We start from the raw sequence: 18,840 nt of genomic DNA, 5'->3' as shown, positions 1-18,840 counted from the left end.
CTCTGAAGAGTAATTCAACTTGGTTTACGCTAGGCAGTTTGTTTCTAACTGAAGTTGGAGGGCTCTGAGCAATAAAGTTGATAAATGGTTTGGAAAAATCACACTATTGAGGAAAAGCTAGCCAAGGTCCCTTGTCCAGAGAGGAGCATCACTGAGTGATAAAGATGCTGTGATGAGACAGCTGTGATTGTGGAGCAGTCTTAAACAAGGATGAGCAGTAGTGAATCCAGTTGTGTCAGGAAATGTGCAAATTGAAATTAGGGCAGTTGAAGAAATAGGCAAGGGAGGCTGCAAAACTAATTGCTTAGAGGAAAAAAAAAAATAGGGTGACATCAGATGTCTACATCAGCTTATGACTGGAAGCTTTACTTCTGATATCTTCCAGTCCAATACTTTCGTTGTGTATGCTGAGACTAGGTCCAGCTTTGGCAATGCTTCCTCTTGTTGGTTTGGATATCCGGTGTGTCATCCCTGTGCGGCATTAATGAGGCATGGAAATTCCTTCTTTACAAGAAACGTGTGCAGTTACTGGTAATCCTAATTAAAAGGCATGCAGTGGGAATCGTAGACAATGATGGATCAGTATGAGTCATGAAGAGACTCATTCATGTTTAGAAATGCCCTGCAAAAAAGGTGATTTTAAGTAGTCTATTATCTTGCAAACATGTGACTATAGTTTGAGGGGTTTAGCTATTTAGTTATTCATTTTTGGTGACTTTGGGATCACTGGATATACTTTCTGCATGAATATTTCTTTTCATTTTTCTAACACAAATGAAATGTGATGTAGCTTAGCATCTGGCTGCTATTGATGTTATAACATTGTGCTCTTATTTCTTCGACCTAAATGATTACCTGTGGAGTTTCATCTTAGCAAGCTATGTTTATGCTGTCATCTAGTTCAGTGTCTGTCCCTGTGGGGGCTTCCTAGCAGACAGTTTTGCTGTGCCTAATGGGCTATAGGGTCTGCATCCTTGTTGCCTGCTCAGGTGCTGGTGTATTGATCATTGCAGCACTTCTGTGAATTTGGGCAGGTCCCATGTTGGAAAGTTGAGGCACAGGCCGTGTCTGTGCTGGAAAAGGTTACTGAGCTGACAAGGATTTGACCTTCTTGGACCGAGATCAAATTCATGACAAAATGAAGTCTGGATAGGGGATGAGGAGCAAAATCCCCAGGCAGCAGAAATCAAGTCTTTCAGGGGCTGGGGAAGGTGATGCTTTGTTTTGACCCTTGTAGGAAGGCTTTTCTTATTTCACAACATCATTCAAAATGTCGAGAATTTCTGTTCCTTGGTTTTGGCTCAGGGTGTGTATTTGTTTTACTTTAAAGCTGGTCACATGCTTAAGGTTATGCTTAAACTTAATGCTCTTAAATAAAAACAGGCTTGGAGCCATACCCAAACATTTGGTGCAGAAGTGCTGGCTGTTAGTGACCCTGGTGGGATTCTCTCCAGGGTTCTGTCTCCATCCTGCCAAGTTGGCCATGTGGTTGTGGGAGGAGGATGAGAAAAGGAACAGTGATAATTGTTAGACAAGAAAGTGAGGAACAGACTTTCCAGTCAAACTGTAGATGAGTGTGACAATTACCATCTGCAAGAGAAGTGTCTTCTGCCTGTATCTATTAATTATTGGTATTATACTATTGCACTTCATACCTGGCTGATGTAAACATCAGAAAAATTACAGCCATCTGAGTCAAAGGATATTTTGTGCACTAAATGTGATAAATAATAAAAAAAACCCCATAACACCCAAAAGCGTCCAGTGGTATGGAAGACAAAACTCGGCTAGGCTGGAAGTGGTGGCTTTGCTTTCTATTCTGAAAACTTCTTCCTCCTGCAGCATAAGGAAGAACAGCTCTGGTTTCTGGCTTTGCTTCATACTCTTTTCCCCACCCTATGGATGTTGCCCCTGTGATTGATCCCTGTGTGCTCAGACGATCATTGTACAAGGCAGTTCTTAGCCTTTATGACCATCTCTGGTTTTTCCTTGAGAAACCTCAGATTGAAGAGCTCCAAGAAAGTGTTTAAAAAGAAGAAATGCAGATACCGAGTAGTGCCAGCCCAGGGAAGTGGCGAAGGAAGTCAGTGTAGGCACTCAGGGCAAAGGGCTGAGGTCCTGCCGCTTAAAGATATAGGAAGTTACTAAGTGACCAGGTTCTTACTGGTGGTATAGAGGTTTAGTGAACTCATCGTTACAAGTACGTGCAGAAGTCTGGCAAGCCTCTTAATATTCAAGGTTTTCATTTAAAGCCTTTGATCCTGGAGGCAAATAGGCAAGGCAGTTTCAGGGGCTTGTTATGTCTTTTGACTTCAAGATTGTGTAGAAAAGACAGAAAGGCTGGAAAAAAGGCTCAAGAGCAACAAAACTCAAATAAAAGCACAACGGGTTACCTCCCTACTCCATGTAGCAGTGAGATTTTGGTGCCCGATGTTTGCAAACCTGGAGGTGCAGTGTTCCCAATGATGACAACCTGTGCTGACTGATCAGTCCCATGGGGTTTTGCAAAACATTGCATTGAAAATCACTCCCTGCACACCCTTGAGACTGCTGTAAAAATAGGGAGACTTTAAAGGGGAGGATGAGAGATGGGACAGGTGGGTTTGGGGAAACTAATGCTCCCCACTTCTCTCTGCAGCCATGATGGCTAAAGGCTTTGGTTGGGGTGGGTAGGCTGGTTGAGGGTCTCTGGTGTGCTCACCTGCCACGAGAGGGCTCTGCCGATCAAGGTGGGTCCCATGGTGTGCTCGGCCTCACACCACACAACATTCACCAGGTGACCCTCCAGCTCTCTGGGCTTTGGCCAGTGTCCTTACCACCACCACGGCACTAACAGCTGGCACAGACTGCGCTGGATGTTTAGGTGTTCAAGGGATGGTGAGCAGCTGGGCAGAGCCTGGGGCACCCTGCAGATTTGCATTTCTGAGCCACCTGTTCTCCTGCACCTGCCTCCGATGTGAATGGCTGCGGGGGCTGCCCTGGTGTGCCAGGCTGCTGATTTTACTAGGGTAAATCTCTCTTTATTGGGGTTAATAAGCAAGAGGATTACCAACCTGGCATAGGGGCAGAGCTTTGTCATGCAGCCCTGCATGCTGTCCCACTACTTTGAACAGAACTTGGGGTACCTGTATTTCCTAGATCTTAATCTTTGTATACATAGATTATTTTTTTCCCATAAGCACTAGGAGCACAAGTGTTGCACAAGTGTTGTAGGCACTGTAATTGTCTTCTGTACAGTGAAATAAGGAAGGAAGAGTAGTGAAAGCATCTGGCAGAAAACTTGACACCTGACCTGTCCTCAGATTTTTCACGTGGGGCTGGGATACAATTGACTTCAGTGCAAACTTTACTCGCTTCTGCCAGAGCTAGGCTTGGTCTTTGCTAAGCATCAAACTGCTGCTAATAATTTTTTTAGTTGTCTTGACTGTTTAGTTGGTGCTCCTTCATGTCTTGTATTGTGTATATGTCTTTAGAAGACAGTCAGGTTTGGTTGAATTGGTTGCAGTTTATCAATGAGAATAACTGTTCAACAACCAGTTTATTCTATGGCTACAGTATTTCCTGTGAGAGCTGCTCCTGCATTCGATACTATTGAGGATAGGTTGAAATCTGAGAAGAGTGAGGCTTTTATGTATTTCCCAAAAGCTCTAAGTCTAGGGTGCCTATGTCAGGGATGGAGAGGAGATATCCAAGCACACATGGTCCATCCCAGGCCACAGGTGCCTTCTGTGCTGCTGAGGGCTGTTGATGGATGTCCTGTACCTTCAGGAAATCAGTTGTCAAAGGTATGAGAGGACCATGACCACATGAATAAGTGTCTTTTGGTATGTGCTTTTGGTATCACTGGAGTGCCTAATCTGGTCTGCAGTAATTGTTGGGGTATATCCAGAGATTCGTTTGGTACCGTTGGGTGCAATTAAAGTTGAGGGTTGCTTTGGTGTTTGGCTGAGGAATAAACATCTTGAATTGAATCACAGCCTCACGGATGCCTTTAAAAAATGAAGCAAGCTCTATGATGGGTGTGATAGACTGCAACCCAAAATTTGGACAACAGAAATTTTAAAGGAATAGCTGAACTACTTTATAAAGTTGAAATAAATAACACTGGTGAAAGTAAACTGGAGCAGAACTGGTCCTACAAAAATTCAGTATATATCCCTCTCTGGGCGCATGCAGCAAGTGTATTTCTGTGTTGTCTGTGCTATACTGAGACAGCTGAGGCATTTTCTGTAGGTCTAATACCAGACACTTTTGAGAATGTGGATGCAAATATTCCTTCTGAGTATGTGGCACCTCTGGGAGTGCGTGGAGAGGCTGGTGATACTCATACATGCTAATAACAAAACACTTCTATTTATTTTTCTTTATTAGGTTCCTTCATGATATCTCTTCGCACAGTGGACAACATCACAGTTATGATTAAGCTGAGATCTGGTGTTTCACCAAGCTGTCAAATTCGTATTAAAAATGTCATCAGGCCTGAACTCAAGATAAAGCCTGGGGACAATGTGACTTTTACCTTCACTTGTAGTACTCCAGAGAAGTATTTCATCATGGATATTCAGAAAAATATTGGTAAGATATAGTTCTTAAATTTTTCATTTTCCTCCAGTAAAATCACATATCGTTTTCTCCTGCTTCTGTATTAAGGTATCCATTATCTTGGGTAAGAAGAAAACTTTAGACACTAATAAATAACCCTGAATTACTGGAACTAAGCAAGTTAAAGAAGTCTGTATTATGGCTGACACAATTAATGTTAAGTTGGCTGTTCTGGAAACAGTTAAATGACAGATTGTGGCATCAGTTCCTTGCTGCCTTCCCTTCTCTCACGGTTTATAAACCCATCAAAGAATCTTTATTACTTTCCAAAGCCTCTGAGCACTGATAATGATCTGTTATCCACATTGTTCATTGAACAACTTAATTGTGTCTATAAGGGCAATGGAAACATTAAAGACATGCACATGTTTCCTTATATTTAATGAAAATTATTAAAGCCAAGAAACCAAAAATTAGGAAGAGCTGGAAGTGAAGCTTAATTTGCCTTGAATATTATCTCTGGGGTCTGTATATGTAATGTACTCTTTAATGGTGTGAAAACGTGCTGCTGGTCAGCAAGGTGCGAAACTGTATTGGGCATTCAGTCTTTGGTAACGTCTTTGCTATTTTTGGAGTAATGTTTAAGAATAGTTCTGGTCATGTTTTGTAGTTTTATTTGTATGCTTCATGTAAATAGTAATGTTTACAATGTTTCATGATATATTTGTAAGGTGTAGTTGTGGTATTTTTGTTCTTTGAAGTTGGAGCCTAGATATAGATTAAGGTATACTTTTTTTGGTGTCCAGCTTGAAATACCAACAATCTGGACTTTTCAGAAAAACATTCTCTAAATTCTTCCGAGAATCCTGTAGTGGCAGTTGTTATTCATCACTTCTGCAAAGTCAGGACCCTGGATTGTTCATCAGGGCATTAAGGACATGAAGATACAGTCCATGGAAAGCTGGGCACAAAATCGGACCTCTCCGAGTGAGATAAGACAAAAGTTCTCTTGATCTGTGATTTCCAGCTTTCCTGACATTGTTTCTCCCTTTTGCCCATTCAGTGCTCTACCCTGTTCACTAAATCCCTTCTGAATTCTTCAGCAAACAAGGCGGGAATACTGCAGACAATGAATCCGTTCTATTAGTCAGCCTGGTGAAAGCAGGTTTATCCTGTCTACTCTAAGGGCTAGGAGTCCTGTTTAGACACATCATGTAACCATGTTGTAAGGGTGTCTTTTAATGCATGTAGAAGAGAAGTTAAATGCTACCTAAAAACTGTGAAAATAGTAATGAAACGGAACGTGTCAGATTTTGTTTACTTGCGTACTTTCCAAAGTTTATCATGGCTATTCTCTCTCTGCGTTTAGACTGTGTGTCAGGCCCGTGTCCCTTTGGTGATGTTCATCTTTACCCACTGGGGCTACCTCGCCTTAACAGGACCTTCATCTGGGATGTGAAGGCGAGTACAAAAGCTGGGCTTGAACTGAAATTTTCTGCCCCGTGGCTAAGACAGATTGAACCAGGAGGGACATGCCCGGATTTCGTTAGCTACAACATCAATAGCTGTATCGATACAGCCATAGTCAACATTGGCACCTTCTGCAGGAATGGCTCGGTGTCTCGTGTCAAGCTGCTGGGAGGAGTCGTCATGTCTCTGCACCTCCCTTGGGACTCACGTCTCACCACCTCGGGCTTCAGCATAGCTAACAGGGCTTCCATAAAACGTAAGTACAGAGTAGTGTTTTCTCACCTGCAATCGCCTCGTGTAGATTGTGGCACAATTCTTTAAGTTTTTCTTATCTGATAACTTTCTAGTTTGAGTGCTGCTACCCCTAATTCCCTCCCACTTCATCTTTCTAAAAGCTGTTGTTGTGTCATTTTTCGTTTGGTAGCTGCTGTTTTTCTAGCATCAAAATATGTTTGGTTATCCTAATAATTATGAAGCTGCTCTTGGTGTACATTAATCGTTTTCAATTGCTTTACATTTCCTAAAACTTAAAAATATCTGCTCTATTGTTTTTATTTTTTTTTTTTCAGCGAGGTGAGACTAGACAGTACGATTAGAATGAGTGGAGTGAGTTGTTTGCTGGTTGCAGTGTTTAGTTGGGTTTATCGGTTTTTAAATAAGGCTTCCATAACTTGCTTGAGTCTGAAACCAGTGCCTCCCTTCAGGAGAGGAAGGTGGGAAAAGGAACAGCAGTGCCTGGAAGGCACATAAAGCTGCTTAAATACAGCTATGTGTTTTAACCTGCACGGTAGCATAAAGCATTATGTAATAATCTTCTTAAAATACCTGGAATGTTATATAGCAACCAGCAGGTTACATTGTGGTCTCAGGACAAACCCTCTTGGGGAGATAATCTTGCTCTCTGTTTGAATTCTGCAGTTGTTGCCATCAGTTTTAGAAGGGACCTGGCTGATATTTGAGCATGTAGAACACAAGGTTTTTTTAACTCTTGGCACACTTTGCAGTTGTACATTGTCCCTGGAATCCTAGAGTGGAACCGTAGTCTCTGTGTACCCAACTTCATGCTGCCAAGTGTCTTCCAGGCATGATTTTCATTCATGTTATATCCTGTGTATTTGTTAGATCTGGGAGGTTTTTGGACAGAGAGCTGTGTGCTGGTATAAAAGCTCACATCTTTTGTTTCCCGAAACACAGTGAAGGAGAAGCAGTTGTCAGGTTGCATATTTGTGAAGTAGGAACTAGGATATTTCCTTTCCAAAGACCTCTTTGTCCAGGTGTTTGAAAGGTAATCCCACTAAACTGTGAATACAGCATTAACATATCCCTTACTTTTTCTGTAATCAAAGACAAAAGAGTCAACTCAAATATATGTTTTATTCTGAGGGTTTTGGAATAACTTTGACTGTAGCTGAAGTAGCAGAACTTGCTGTCAAAATAAAAATACTCTGCAGCTTGTTTTATATATTTTTTTTCCCCTCCATGTTTTAGGGTTATGCATTATTGAATCCATTTTAAAGGAGGAGTCTTCAGTCACCCTGATGTCCCCAAATTACCCGCTGGGCTTTCCAGAAGATGAACTCATGACGTGGCAGTTCGTGATTCCTTCCAGCCTGAGAGCAAGTGTGTTTTTCCACAATTATAGCCTCTCCAACTGCGAAAGGAAAGAGGAGAGAGTGGAGTACTACCTCCCTGGTTCCGTCAGCAACCCAGAGGTGTTCAAGCTGAGTGACAGCCAGCCTGCCAATATTGCTGGCAGTTTCAACCTTTCCCTGCAGGGCTGCGATCAGGATGCCCAGAACCCAGGCATCCTTCGTTTGCTCTTCCAAGTCGTTGTTCAGCACCCGCAGATTGATGAGAGTAAGTACCTGTCTGCCCTTTCTGTTGCTTTTGCTTAGAGATGCCCGTGCTGAGCACCACAAGAAAGAGAAGTACTGTTTTTTTTGTCATTTTTTCTTGAACTTTGGACCCTCCTTGGGTTTAAGATGTGTTGCCAAGCAACACTGAGGCTTGTTTTACCACTTGAGGTACCACCGGCTGCTGTTGCAGCAAGGCAGACAGCAATGCTAAGATTTGCATTTGTGATGGAGTATAAAGCTCCATTGTAGATTCTTACAGTGTAATTTGTAAATAGAGATTCCTTTTCTTTTCCAGCACCCACATCATGAAATTGAAAAATGCTTTTAAGTCCTGTGGTATGATGTTGTGTGTTATATAAACAAAGCTAGCTTTTCCCCTGTGACCGTGTTCCGCCTGGGGACTTGGTCCAGCTATTGGGCAGAGACTGTAACTGCTTGATCAGAATTGTCTGGGCTCACATATTGCTGCCTGTTTTCCAGTACAGAGAACAAGTTCAAGCTTATTCAGTTCTATTTTCAGCTGTAAGATTCAGCATTTTAAAGACAATTATTAAAATGTCAGCCCAGGCTTCTGCTCTGTATGTAAGCAGTCACTTATCCATGTGAAACTTGCTGTCATCGCTGATCAGAATCCATAGCATGGACTGGTGAAATTAGGGGTGTAATATTGTCTTTGTACAACTGATACATTTATTTCCTTTCTTGCTTTCCCTTGAATTTTACTTCTGCTTCCTAGGGAAGCCTGAACATCATCTAGTGTGAAGTAGGTATGGAAGATGTCAATAAGATACTCCAGTGATATATCACCTGCACATTTGGGTGTCCTTTAAGTTTCTTGCTTCTTGGTGCTGCACTACTAAATTTTTTGTGTATGTTTTCTTGCCCTGAATCCAGACACAGTTAACACAATTAGGTGTAATATCACAGCATCTATCTAAAAACAGAAATAAAAGGCCTGGCTAGGTAATGAGTTGTGAAATAAGTGATTAATCCCTTGGCTTCTTTGCTCTGACCTCGGCTCATGGTGAAGGTTAATAGTCAAGATGCCCTCACTGCAGAGAAGCGTGTGGAAGGAAGTCCACACTCTGGATGACCACTGCAGCAGGAGCAACTTAAAGGCTTTCTATAAGTAATTATAGAGGCAATGAAGTTTGAATGGCCCGTACCTTGAAGTCACATATCCAGAAAGGGTCTGTAGCATTTCACCAATGTAATCCTCACTTCTTCATCCAGCCTGGCTCTATTCATGAACAGCAAGTCCTCGTAAAAGTGTGGTTAACCAAATCATGTTTGCTTACATGTATTGTGTGTCCGACCTTAGAAGCAAGACAGTGAAAACATTGTATAAAGTTAAATCAGCTTTATTTCCCTTCTCCTTTGGAAAGCAATGAGGATATTTAATATATTTATAGCCAGCAGATAAGACTATAATCACCCACAAAATGAAAAAACAGGTTGTCATTTATTGAATGAAATGCAAGTAATAAACCATTTGGATTTAAGAGGGAGCAGTGATTTCTCCAAGGATTTTATAGGATTTTGTGAGTGATTTCGTAGTTATGTAAGTGCCATCAAAGATTCAAATTCAGCCCTCAAAACAGTATTGAAACTTCTATTTAAAAAAAAAATATTAAAAATGCTGTCTGCAGCATACAAATTAAACATGGCTGCTCTTAAAAATGCATTGGTATCTGTGTATTCTCAAAGCACTTGGGTATTCCACAGCTGTCTATGCTGCCTGTCATTAAATAAGAGGAAAATATAGCTCTTTCCAAAGTTATTTCTTTATCTAACCCTCTCTCTGGTTAGCTACTGCAAAAAACCAAACCTCTGAAGAATGAGTAAACTTGTGGTAGAAATCCTAGATTCTGTGCTTGGTTGTGGCCGTGACTTAGAGATTTCCACCTGATCTCTTGCCTTTTTGCATGTCTGACTTTCCCACACAGGAAAAAGCTATGTTATTCAACTTTTGTTTATGGCTTTGAGATCCATAGCTAAAACTAGAAAATTAAGAGTAAAAACAGTGCACACGTGTGTGTGTGTGTGTGTGTGTATATATATATATTTATACTTCTATCTGTCCTTTACAGAGTCATCGATTCACAGAATGGTTTGGGTTGTGTCTCATGAATATCATCCAGTTCCAACCCTCTGCCATGGGCAGAGACACCTTTCACTAGACCAGGTTGCTTTCTTTGACATTAGAGACACGTGCCTAGTTAACAGCATGAGGATGCTTTGTGCATCTGATACCTGTCTTTGCACATGACAGTTAATCTTTGTGAACTAGGTGACAGCCATAGTCTAACTTTTTTCCTCATTACTTTTGTCTCCCCCTCCAAGATGTTCCAAGTGTTTACAACTGCCATTACTTACGTGGGAGAAGGTCTTTGTCATCCCTGCTTATCCTTGTTCTGACGTGCTGTAGCAAGTCATCTAGAGTATCACAGACTTGCAGAATGGCTGAGGTTGGCAGGGACCTCGAGATCATCTAGTTCCAATCCTCTGCTAAATCGGGGTGAGACAGAACAGGTGTCTCACCAGTGCTTTGGCAGAGAGGAAGACTCGTCTTGCTCAACCTGCTGTTGATGCTTTCTAGCATAGCCTAGGAGGCTGTTGGCCACCTTTACCTCAGCAGCATATTGCTGGCTCATATTCCACTTGGTGTTCACCAGGACCCCAAGTTGTTTCTGCAAAGCTGTTTTCCAGCACCACTCTTGCAAACTTGCTGAGGATGCACTCTGTCCCACTAGTGAAAGTGTTAAGTAGATTTGGCCTCAGCACATGCCTCCTTAAGCAGATCTTTAAACTGAATCGTGCTGTTTGATAGAGGCTGCCAGGGATGGTGGCTACTGTGTGCATCTGTGCACCTGAGGTCTGTCAAGCTTGTAGGGTGTTACAAGGCTTCCTACAGCAGCTGGTGTGTCGTGGGGTATGGGGAAGACGAGGAGAAGAGAAGTAGGGGCTAGTGCTGAGGAAGATGCTCTTTACTTTTGTTAACTCTGTCAGCACTCAGGTTTGCTTTTTACAGATAGTCAGAAAATATTTCTGGAAGAATGATTTTGAGCAATTAAATGAAAGTGCAATGTGGTAGTTCAGTCATGCTGTTGAAGGAAACCAAGCAGTCTAGCAAAGTCTGGTCTTCAGCCTTCCCACCAACATGGTGACAGACTTCAATTTGTGGCATCTCTGTGTGTTTTTAAACTGCCAAGCAGAAGTGTCTTTTAGGAAGCATCTTAGAAAGCTCCAGTGATCTTCATGATGACTGTAAGCACTTCTGCTGAAGTACAGTACTTGGCAGTTTTTTCCTTTTGGAACCATATTGGTACTTGTATTTAAAGTAGCTTAATCTTTAAGTGACTCCAGACAATCAGATGTACTTAATTACTGACTTTTGGACAAGTTTCTTCAGCTTGGCTCAGAAAAACATAGACTAACAAACTGAGCTGAGATGTCACTTTTGCAGTAAAAACAAAATTTGAGAATGGAGAATCTTTTCCTGATAAACTGTGGTGTGATTGGTAGAACTGATCTTAAATACAAGAAACCTTTTAGGGAGAACAAAACTAATATAATTGCCTGAGCTGCTTACATTGTAGCCTAAACTGTTTGAGAGGCTAGCATATGTGTTACCCTCTTATAGATGGAAGGTGGTGGGGAAATGGGATTTGTGTGTGGGAAGGCCAAAATTTCTAGATTAGAAGAGTGGTACAGTACTGTCTGAATTTGTGTTACATTGAAGGAAATAAGTAAACCATGTTTTCTTAGCTAATATAGAAATAGCTATAACAGCAGCTTATCTAATAAGCGAGGAGAGATGAAGTTCTTCCTCACACCATGCTTCATGCCAGTAATTACTCTGGGGTGTTTTTCATTTCAGATGTCACCCATTTGGTCGACCTTAGCAAGGAATGGAATATGACTGTAACAATACACTTAGAAGGATGGCCCAGCCATAGCCCGCCCATGTCTGAACCAATATGCCTGATCTGTAAGGACCCTCGCTCCTGTGACCGCGTCTTGACTTTAGAGTCTGGTGCTGTCTACAAGATCTCCTTTCTGTGCAAGGACTTGTCCCGCCTGAGGATCACAGCTGAAAAAGGCATAAGTATGACAAAAGTGTCTTAACATTGTTTCCTAGGGAATTATTTTCTTTTCCCGAGTAGTCAGCCAAAACTTCTCTCTCACTTGGACTTTAAATGGCGTGAGGTAGGAAACCAGGTGCTGGTCAGCTGGGAAATGGGTACAGTGAATCTGCAGATGATCCTGTTTGCTATGTCATTCTGCCTTTAAAAAGTAGGATGTGTGTGGCTGTTCCTAGAAGGGAAAGGGCAGAGGGCACCTAAGAATTCTTTTGCTGAAAACAATGAAATAAGGAAAAGCAACAGGAGAGATGTAGATCTGCCTATGAAAATATGGGACCAAGGCAGCCACCAGGAGTGCATCTTGTGCTGCTAGCATGTCCACTTGGTATAGGATTTTCCCCAAATGCTTTCACCTACTAGTAGAGCAAGGGTTTTAAAATATATATATTTGGACCTTGGGTAGCCTGCAACTGTGGCCCAGTCAGACAGTAATATTGCAAAAGTAATATCTTGAGTGAGGAATTTTGCACATGCTTATATCTGTTGGTTTCTTTGATGTCCTGCAGCCTTTTAAAGAAAGCTCTTTAGCTACAAATGATACACATTTGGGTAAAGGTTACTGAAAGAGAGTATTTTCTTCAGTAAATGCTGACACAAAGCTGACAGTATTCTGAGTATGTGCACTCTGGTACATAAGAACACTTGCTTTTCCAGATATTTCCTCTGTGAGAAAAATACAACACTTGAAACTTGTTTTTGTGATTGCAGGCTGTGTTGATCTTCGGTGGTGTCAGAGGAAGATCTATTCCCTGTCTGTGCCCAAGGTTATTACCCAATTGCCAATTCGACTGCATAAGTTTATTTGGAAACTCTTGGCTCCTGAGCTGATCAACATAGAAATTACTTCTCCGTCCTTGAAACTTCAGCAACATGTCCCAGAGCAGAGGTGTAACACAAGCTACAGTTACAGCATCGTTAGTTCCACCCCACAGACGGAGTTGAATGTTGGTGTATTCTGTCCTGGTGGATCCATTGAAAAGATTCAGATGAGGAATAATATCACTGTGTCTTTAAAAACATATGGGAAAGGATTCCTCAATGAGTCTAACCATCAGGATCTGAAGATGTCTTTTGTGCCACATATTAAAGGTAGGGTAGTGGTTTGTACTACTTTGTCTTACAGTGCTGGATTTCTCAATATGCTTGTTAGAGCATATAGGAATAAATAGAAATAAGAATTCAGTTATTTAGAGTCTGATCCTGGAGCCGTTGCTAGGATCAATCTTTTTCTGAATCGGAGGCGATTTGTTGCTGGAAGAAGGAAGGAACTTTGTACTCTATTGCAGGTAGTTGTTTGTGGGAAATTCTGCAGATGTATTTGTGCTAATTGGAATAATTGATGCTGTGGAAGGAGCGATAGGTGAGTTGTATTGCTGGTGCTGAGATGCAGGTGACTGTACAAAGTTGCTGGTTGCAGTGGCAATTTTTTGTTATGGAGAAGAAAAACCAGATAACTTCACATGCTGAAAGAGAAAGCTTTTTTAAAAAAGAAATTATAAAAACTAAGCTTTCATTCCTTTTTTTCTTTTCCTTTGCTACAGATGAGTGCACTTTCACTGTAAAACCAGATCCAAAAGCTAAAGTTTATTTGCAGACTCCCAACTGGCCATATGGTCTACCTCCTTATGTCTCCATATCCTGGTACGTCACTGTGCCCAGCAAGCAAGTCGCCCGCCTGGGGTTCTCCAAGGACCGCATGGGCATCACTTGTGAGACGGGCCGCGCCTATGTCAACATAAAGGAAGAGGCACCGGGGACAGAGGAAACAGTGCGCCGTGAGGATGAGCTGCTGCCCAAGCCCCGAAATATGTATCATGACTTCTGGGTAAATGTCTCCAACTGTAAACCTGTGGATAAGACACAACTGACACTGCAGTTCTGGGTGACTCTTACTGACAAGCAGATAGGTGAGTCCTGTAAGGTTGTGGTGGTTTGCTTTCTGCTTGTTTTCTTGCTTTGCCTTGGAGAAACAGTGATGGATGCTGGTCCACCTTGTGTTGAGGGTTTTATGAGATCCCTGCCTTTGGAAATAGCTGCACTCAAAAGCCTGAGAGATGGGTGCTTCTGGAGACTGAGGAGGAAGGAAGGTTTTTAATATGGTTGAGGGGTTTGATTATGAGGCAGGAGATTGCAGGACTTAAGAAGAGTAAGACTAGATTTTATTTTCTTTATGTAATTTAGCTTTTTAAATTGGAGACCACAGCCAGAAGGTATACAATGATCAAGTGATGTTATTTTCCTCCCAAGGTCACAGACCTTGTGAACAACGGGGGATCTGATTATGCAAACATATTCATCCAAGTAGTCTTTACTTCACGTTAGTGGTTCAATTAGTCTCAGTGTTCACATGGGTAAGAAATCATCCCTAGGGCAGGTCTGACTGTTAAGTGGAGAGCACGCTGACTACTAACAGCAAAATCTGTATTCTTGGTGTCTTTCATCTCCCTGAAACATAAATCATTTAAAAAAGGGCATTTTTGGGGTAGACTTTGCTCATGTAAATTTGCTTCACATTTGCATTTCCTCTTCATCTGTGAGAAACTGCTGTCTGTAGACAGCATTGGCTATGCAGGCTAGAACTGAAACAGTATCAAATTCATTTCTAATTCTTATTCCTTGTTTTCCTTTTTCATGATTATATTTCTTGCAAAATACCCAGCGCTTTTCTCTGCTCACATGTAGACTTTCCTGATCAATTTTATGACTCTTGGAAAACTATAGGGGCAACACAATTTGTGTATTTTGGAAGAAAGTATTGAAGAGAAGTTGGTGAAATGTCACTATTTGCTTTGTTGAATCCCTCTCTGTCTTTCTCTGCACTTTCTTCTCTTCCCTGCCTATTCCGTCAGAGGCACATGAGACATTGCAGGTAAGTTTGGCAGCCCACGAGCTGTGTTGATTTCCAGGAGTGGAGTGGGGAGTTGATTGGGATTTTTGGCTGTTCTCCACTGGTAGCAGCAGGAGTTTGTCATTTTTGGCCTCCAGCCTCCTGGAAATGACTTCTCTTACCCTGCAGTGAGTATGTCTTGGAAACTCCTGTTCTTCAGGCAGCTGGTATGCTTAGAAACCCTTAAGGAGGTTCAAACCCAGCTGGCTCTTAGGAGATAGCTGAATATTTTTTCTCTCTTACTCTGTGTTTGTACATTGTCTCTTTGCAGACCTAGGAGTGATACTTGCTGTGGTGGCTGGGGCTGGAGTTCTCATGGCCATTGGACTCACTGTGTGCTGCGTTAAGAAGAAGTAAGTTCATAATTTGGCTGATGTAACTTAGCAGTTCGAGAAGGCATTTTAGGGGAGCTGCTGGGGTCTCTGTTTCACATTTTGATATAGATCATTTGAACGTGATTCTGAAGCATGAGGTAGGCAATGCTCTGGCAGTTGAAGTAGTGTGTCTCCAAGAATGCTGTTTTACTCTAAATTGATTGACTGTGAGAGCACCATTCCTTGAGTCACATTACTTCCACCCCCACCGCATTGCGTTTCTTGACCTTACTTAGCACAAGCCTCTGACTGTACTGGAAGTAAGGTATTGGTTGGACTTCATCAGCAATTACTGTGAGATGAAATCCCAATGAATGTGGCTGTTGTATCTGTGTCTCTAGACAAGGCTTTGTTCAGACAAGCTGTGAACTCACTCAGATATACTCAGAGCTATCTTTCATCTACACAACCTCCAGCAACTTCTTCTGGAGTTTGCATGTCAAGTGGGAGTATCTTCTATGAGATGCACCCTTGGGGAGAGAGCTAGGTTATGCAAAGCAAACATGCATAACCTTATTCATGCAAACAGAGTCTGAAGTCATCAATAGCTTCGGGTTTCTGATACGTGCACACTCACTGCTGGCAGGGTGATCCGGGACCTGAAGCTGTAGAGCTGGAATGAATTTGTGCAATATGACTGGAGTAGTTATGAGCACCCTCCTGTGCCACACAAGAAAGGCTTTACAACTAGAGGCTTAAAAATCTTCAAGCTTAGCCTTTGGTCTTCCTGCCTTGGGGACGGTCGCTCCAGGAAGTGCAATCAAGAAAAGTTCATTCGGCTTTCATAGAGGACCCGCTATCTTGCTAGTCTTCAGCAGCATTCAGCCTTGTTTTATGAGGATCTGACAGTCTCTAGGTCCTATTAATATCTGTGGATACTGGGAAACTTGGTACACTGTACAGCTGGGACCCTGCTGGAAGGGCTGGAGGCCATTGGAGTTAATCTTGCAAGCTTCAGGTTCAGAACAGCAGTAGGTAACCAAATAGTATAAAGATATTTTCTACTCTGCCCAATACCATGTCTAGACTCGAGAGTTTTTTTCCTAGGATTGCAAATAAAGCTTTCAATCCAGGTATTCAGCCTAACTGTGGGTAGCTGGTAGGGGTGAACAGAAGCTACTGTTAAATTCAAACACACCAGCCATGTGTTATTTCTGACCTGTTAACAATTTCAACTCTTAACAGGAAGAAGAAAAGCCAGAATCCCATGGTGGGAGTGTACAATACTAATGTGAATACCCAGATGCCTGGAAAACAAGGCTTATTCACAAAAGGGAGGAAAAACAATGAGTCTCACGTCTATGCAGTTATTGATGATGCTATGGTCTATGGGCACTTGCTGAAGGAATCCAATGGCTCAGTCGCTCCAGAAGTTGATGTGTACAGACCTTTTGATGGACCCATTGGTAGCTTGCCACCTTCTCCACCTCCACTCTCCTTCAGAAAAGATATTAAACACTCTCCTAGCACCGAGGAACCTCCACCTCTGACAGACACAGACCATGATACTTACACATTTGCTCATCAGAAAGCAGGGCAATTGGAGGACAGTGGAGATACAAGTGAAAAGAGTAATGGAGATACAAGCACGTCCTTGCTGGAAAACAAGGAACAGAACGGTTTAGGGGAGTAATTTTATGCCAGGTATAGCAATTTCCTGTGGAAATACAGGTGACCTGTAAGGACAAGGGTCTAGGGAAAACACTGAGGAGGAGTCCTTTTTTTTAATGTTTTGATGTTGGTTTGTTTTTGGGGGGAGGGATTGTTTTGGTTGTTTGGTTTGGGTTTTTTTTAAACTTCAGCTTCTGGTAGCTTTCAGTTTAGGAGTGAACATCTAGCAAACTAAAAACCAGTCAAGACATTCTAGGACTGCATGCACTTCTGATTGTGGAAGAGGTGCTAAAGATACACTCCTGCGTTTCGTTATAAAGACATCAGGAAAACTAATTCCTGACTGCCAGTTTAAATAGAGTGCAGAAAAAGTTTTGTCCAGAAGTTCTCTCCTCTCTTAAGTTATTTGTTCCTGATTATTGGCTGGTGACTCCTTGAAGGTGTAGGCTACATCACCGTCTCAAGGCAGCTCCAGGTTGCGTAAGTGTCTGCACAGTCTGCTAATATCTGAGCAAAGGAGGGGTCACTGTCATTTTCTCCACTTGCTGCTTCAAATTTCATCATGTTTAGCATACCAGTGTCTAGGTAATTGTGAAAGACCGTATATGCGCCTGGAAGAGCTACATGTGTGAACTCTTGAGCTTGGGAAGTGAAGTTAAGAGCTTTCTTGAATTTCCAACTGATGGTATAATACTTGGATAGCACTGTGTATGCCTATACCAAAGACTATTTTCTTTGCTTTTTTACAAAAACAGTTTGAAAAGTCTATATGCTTCTGTTCAGAAGCCTGTAGCATTTACACTTTACTAATACCTTTTGCTTTTTGGCTCAAGTAAGAATAAGGATTCCATGAAGAAAGAATGATGCCATCATCCAGCTGTTCACTAAAATGTTTCATGTCACACGTTAGAGATGCTTGGTTGTTTACTAAGGATCAAAAAGAGGAATAGAGAAAACATTATTTCCAGCAGCTGATTTCTCTGAAGTGCAAAGCATGAGAGTGAATCCATAAGGGAAGCCTAGATGTTTGTTTGGGGTTTTTTTCCATCAATCTGAATTTAAGAACCATGTTGAAATTATGGTGGAGGACAGCTCTTGATTTCTAGCAAGAACTGTACTTGAGTCATCTACCTGCCTTTGAAAGCCACCTCTTGAAATCTGGTAAATAATAGACCTTATTTTTAAGTGCTGTAGTTAGCATGCCTCTCAGTTTCTGTGCCTTTTTAAAACTTGAGGGTCAGTTCTTTATGCAGAGGACTACGGGTATATGAATAAAGTTGCCTTTTGTATGCAAATATCTGGCTCGTCCGGGTGTGCGGTTGCTGACGATGTTTGCAATTTTGCATGCCGCACTAGACCTGATGACTTGAGAATTTTTCTCCAAACGTATTATCATTTCTTGCCTAAGGATACACAGAGGTGCCATAAACCTTTTAGACGGTGTTGCATGCAATAATGTTGAACAGATAATAATGCCTAAAATGAAAATGTCTTACTCATAACCTTACTGTTTACAGCAAAAAACAATGTGGACTTCTTCCTGTCAGGCACAGATTCCAGTGCTTTTTGTTAAGTTATGACTTAATTTTTTAAAAAAAACTAATAAAATATAATTAAATACCAACTGGATTAATTAGTGTATGTCTTTCTCGCATGTGTGTGTGTATAAACTCAGCCTTGACTATTTTGATATCTGGGTTTTGGTAGCTGTGCTGTTGCCCTAGATGATAGAAATGGGTTTCTGGAGAACCTGGCTGGGAAAATGTACTGCTGACTGTGTCCTTTTTCTTGCGTAGCCAGTGATATGCTATTAATTGGTGTTTTTAAAGGCATGTGTTTAGATCATTGGGGAGAAGAATTGTGAAATATTTGAAGCTTTCAGTATACCAATAAATGGTTCAGCAGCTTCTCGGTAGGGTCATGATATTTGTATTTTATTCACACCAAACTAACAC

The 18,840-nt window shown here is 41.7% G+C and overlaps 1 protein-coding gene across 3 annotated transcripts in view; it reads left to right on the top strand.

Moving 5' to 3' along the window:
* CDCP1 (CUB domain containing protein 1) overlaps positions 1–18,528 on the top strand; it is a 29,484-nt gene extending 10,956 nt beyond the window's left edge. For 2 of the 3 annotated variants that reach the window (XM_069860003.1, XM_069860005.1), the window contains exons 2-9: positions 4,372–4,575; positions 5,912–6,268; positions 7,501–7,869; positions 11,749–11,976; positions 12,722–13,102; positions 13,555–13,920; positions 15,172–15,253; positions 16,460–18,528. In XM_069860003.1, coding sequence (XP_069716104.1) covers positions 4,372–4,575; positions 5,912–6,268; positions 7,501–7,869; positions 11,749–11,976; positions 12,722–13,102; positions 13,555–13,920; positions 15,172–15,253; positions 16,460–16,907 — 2,435 coding nt within the window. In that variant the 3' untranslated portion in view covers positions 16,908–18,528. The remainder of the gene's footprint in view (positions 1–4,371; positions 4,576–5,911; positions 6,269–7,500; positions 7,870–11,748; positions 11,977–12,721; positions 13,103–13,554; positions 13,921–15,171; positions 15,254–16,459) is intronic. The other variant, XM_069860004.1, reaches the window with a different exon arrangement.
* Positions 18,529–18,840: the final 312 nt, after the last annotated feature.

The sequence above is a fragment of the Phaenicophaeus curvirostris genome, chromosome 6 (genome assembly GCF_032191515.1).
Source record: "Phaenicophaeus curvirostris isolate KB17595 chromosome 6, BPBGC_Pcur_1.0, whole genome shotgun sequence".
Lineage (NCBI taxonomy): Eukaryota > Metazoa > Chordata > Aves > Cuculiformes > Cuculidae > Phaenicophaeus > Phaenicophaeus curvirostris.
This window is presented reverse-complemented; position numbering and strand designations above follow the sequence as displayed.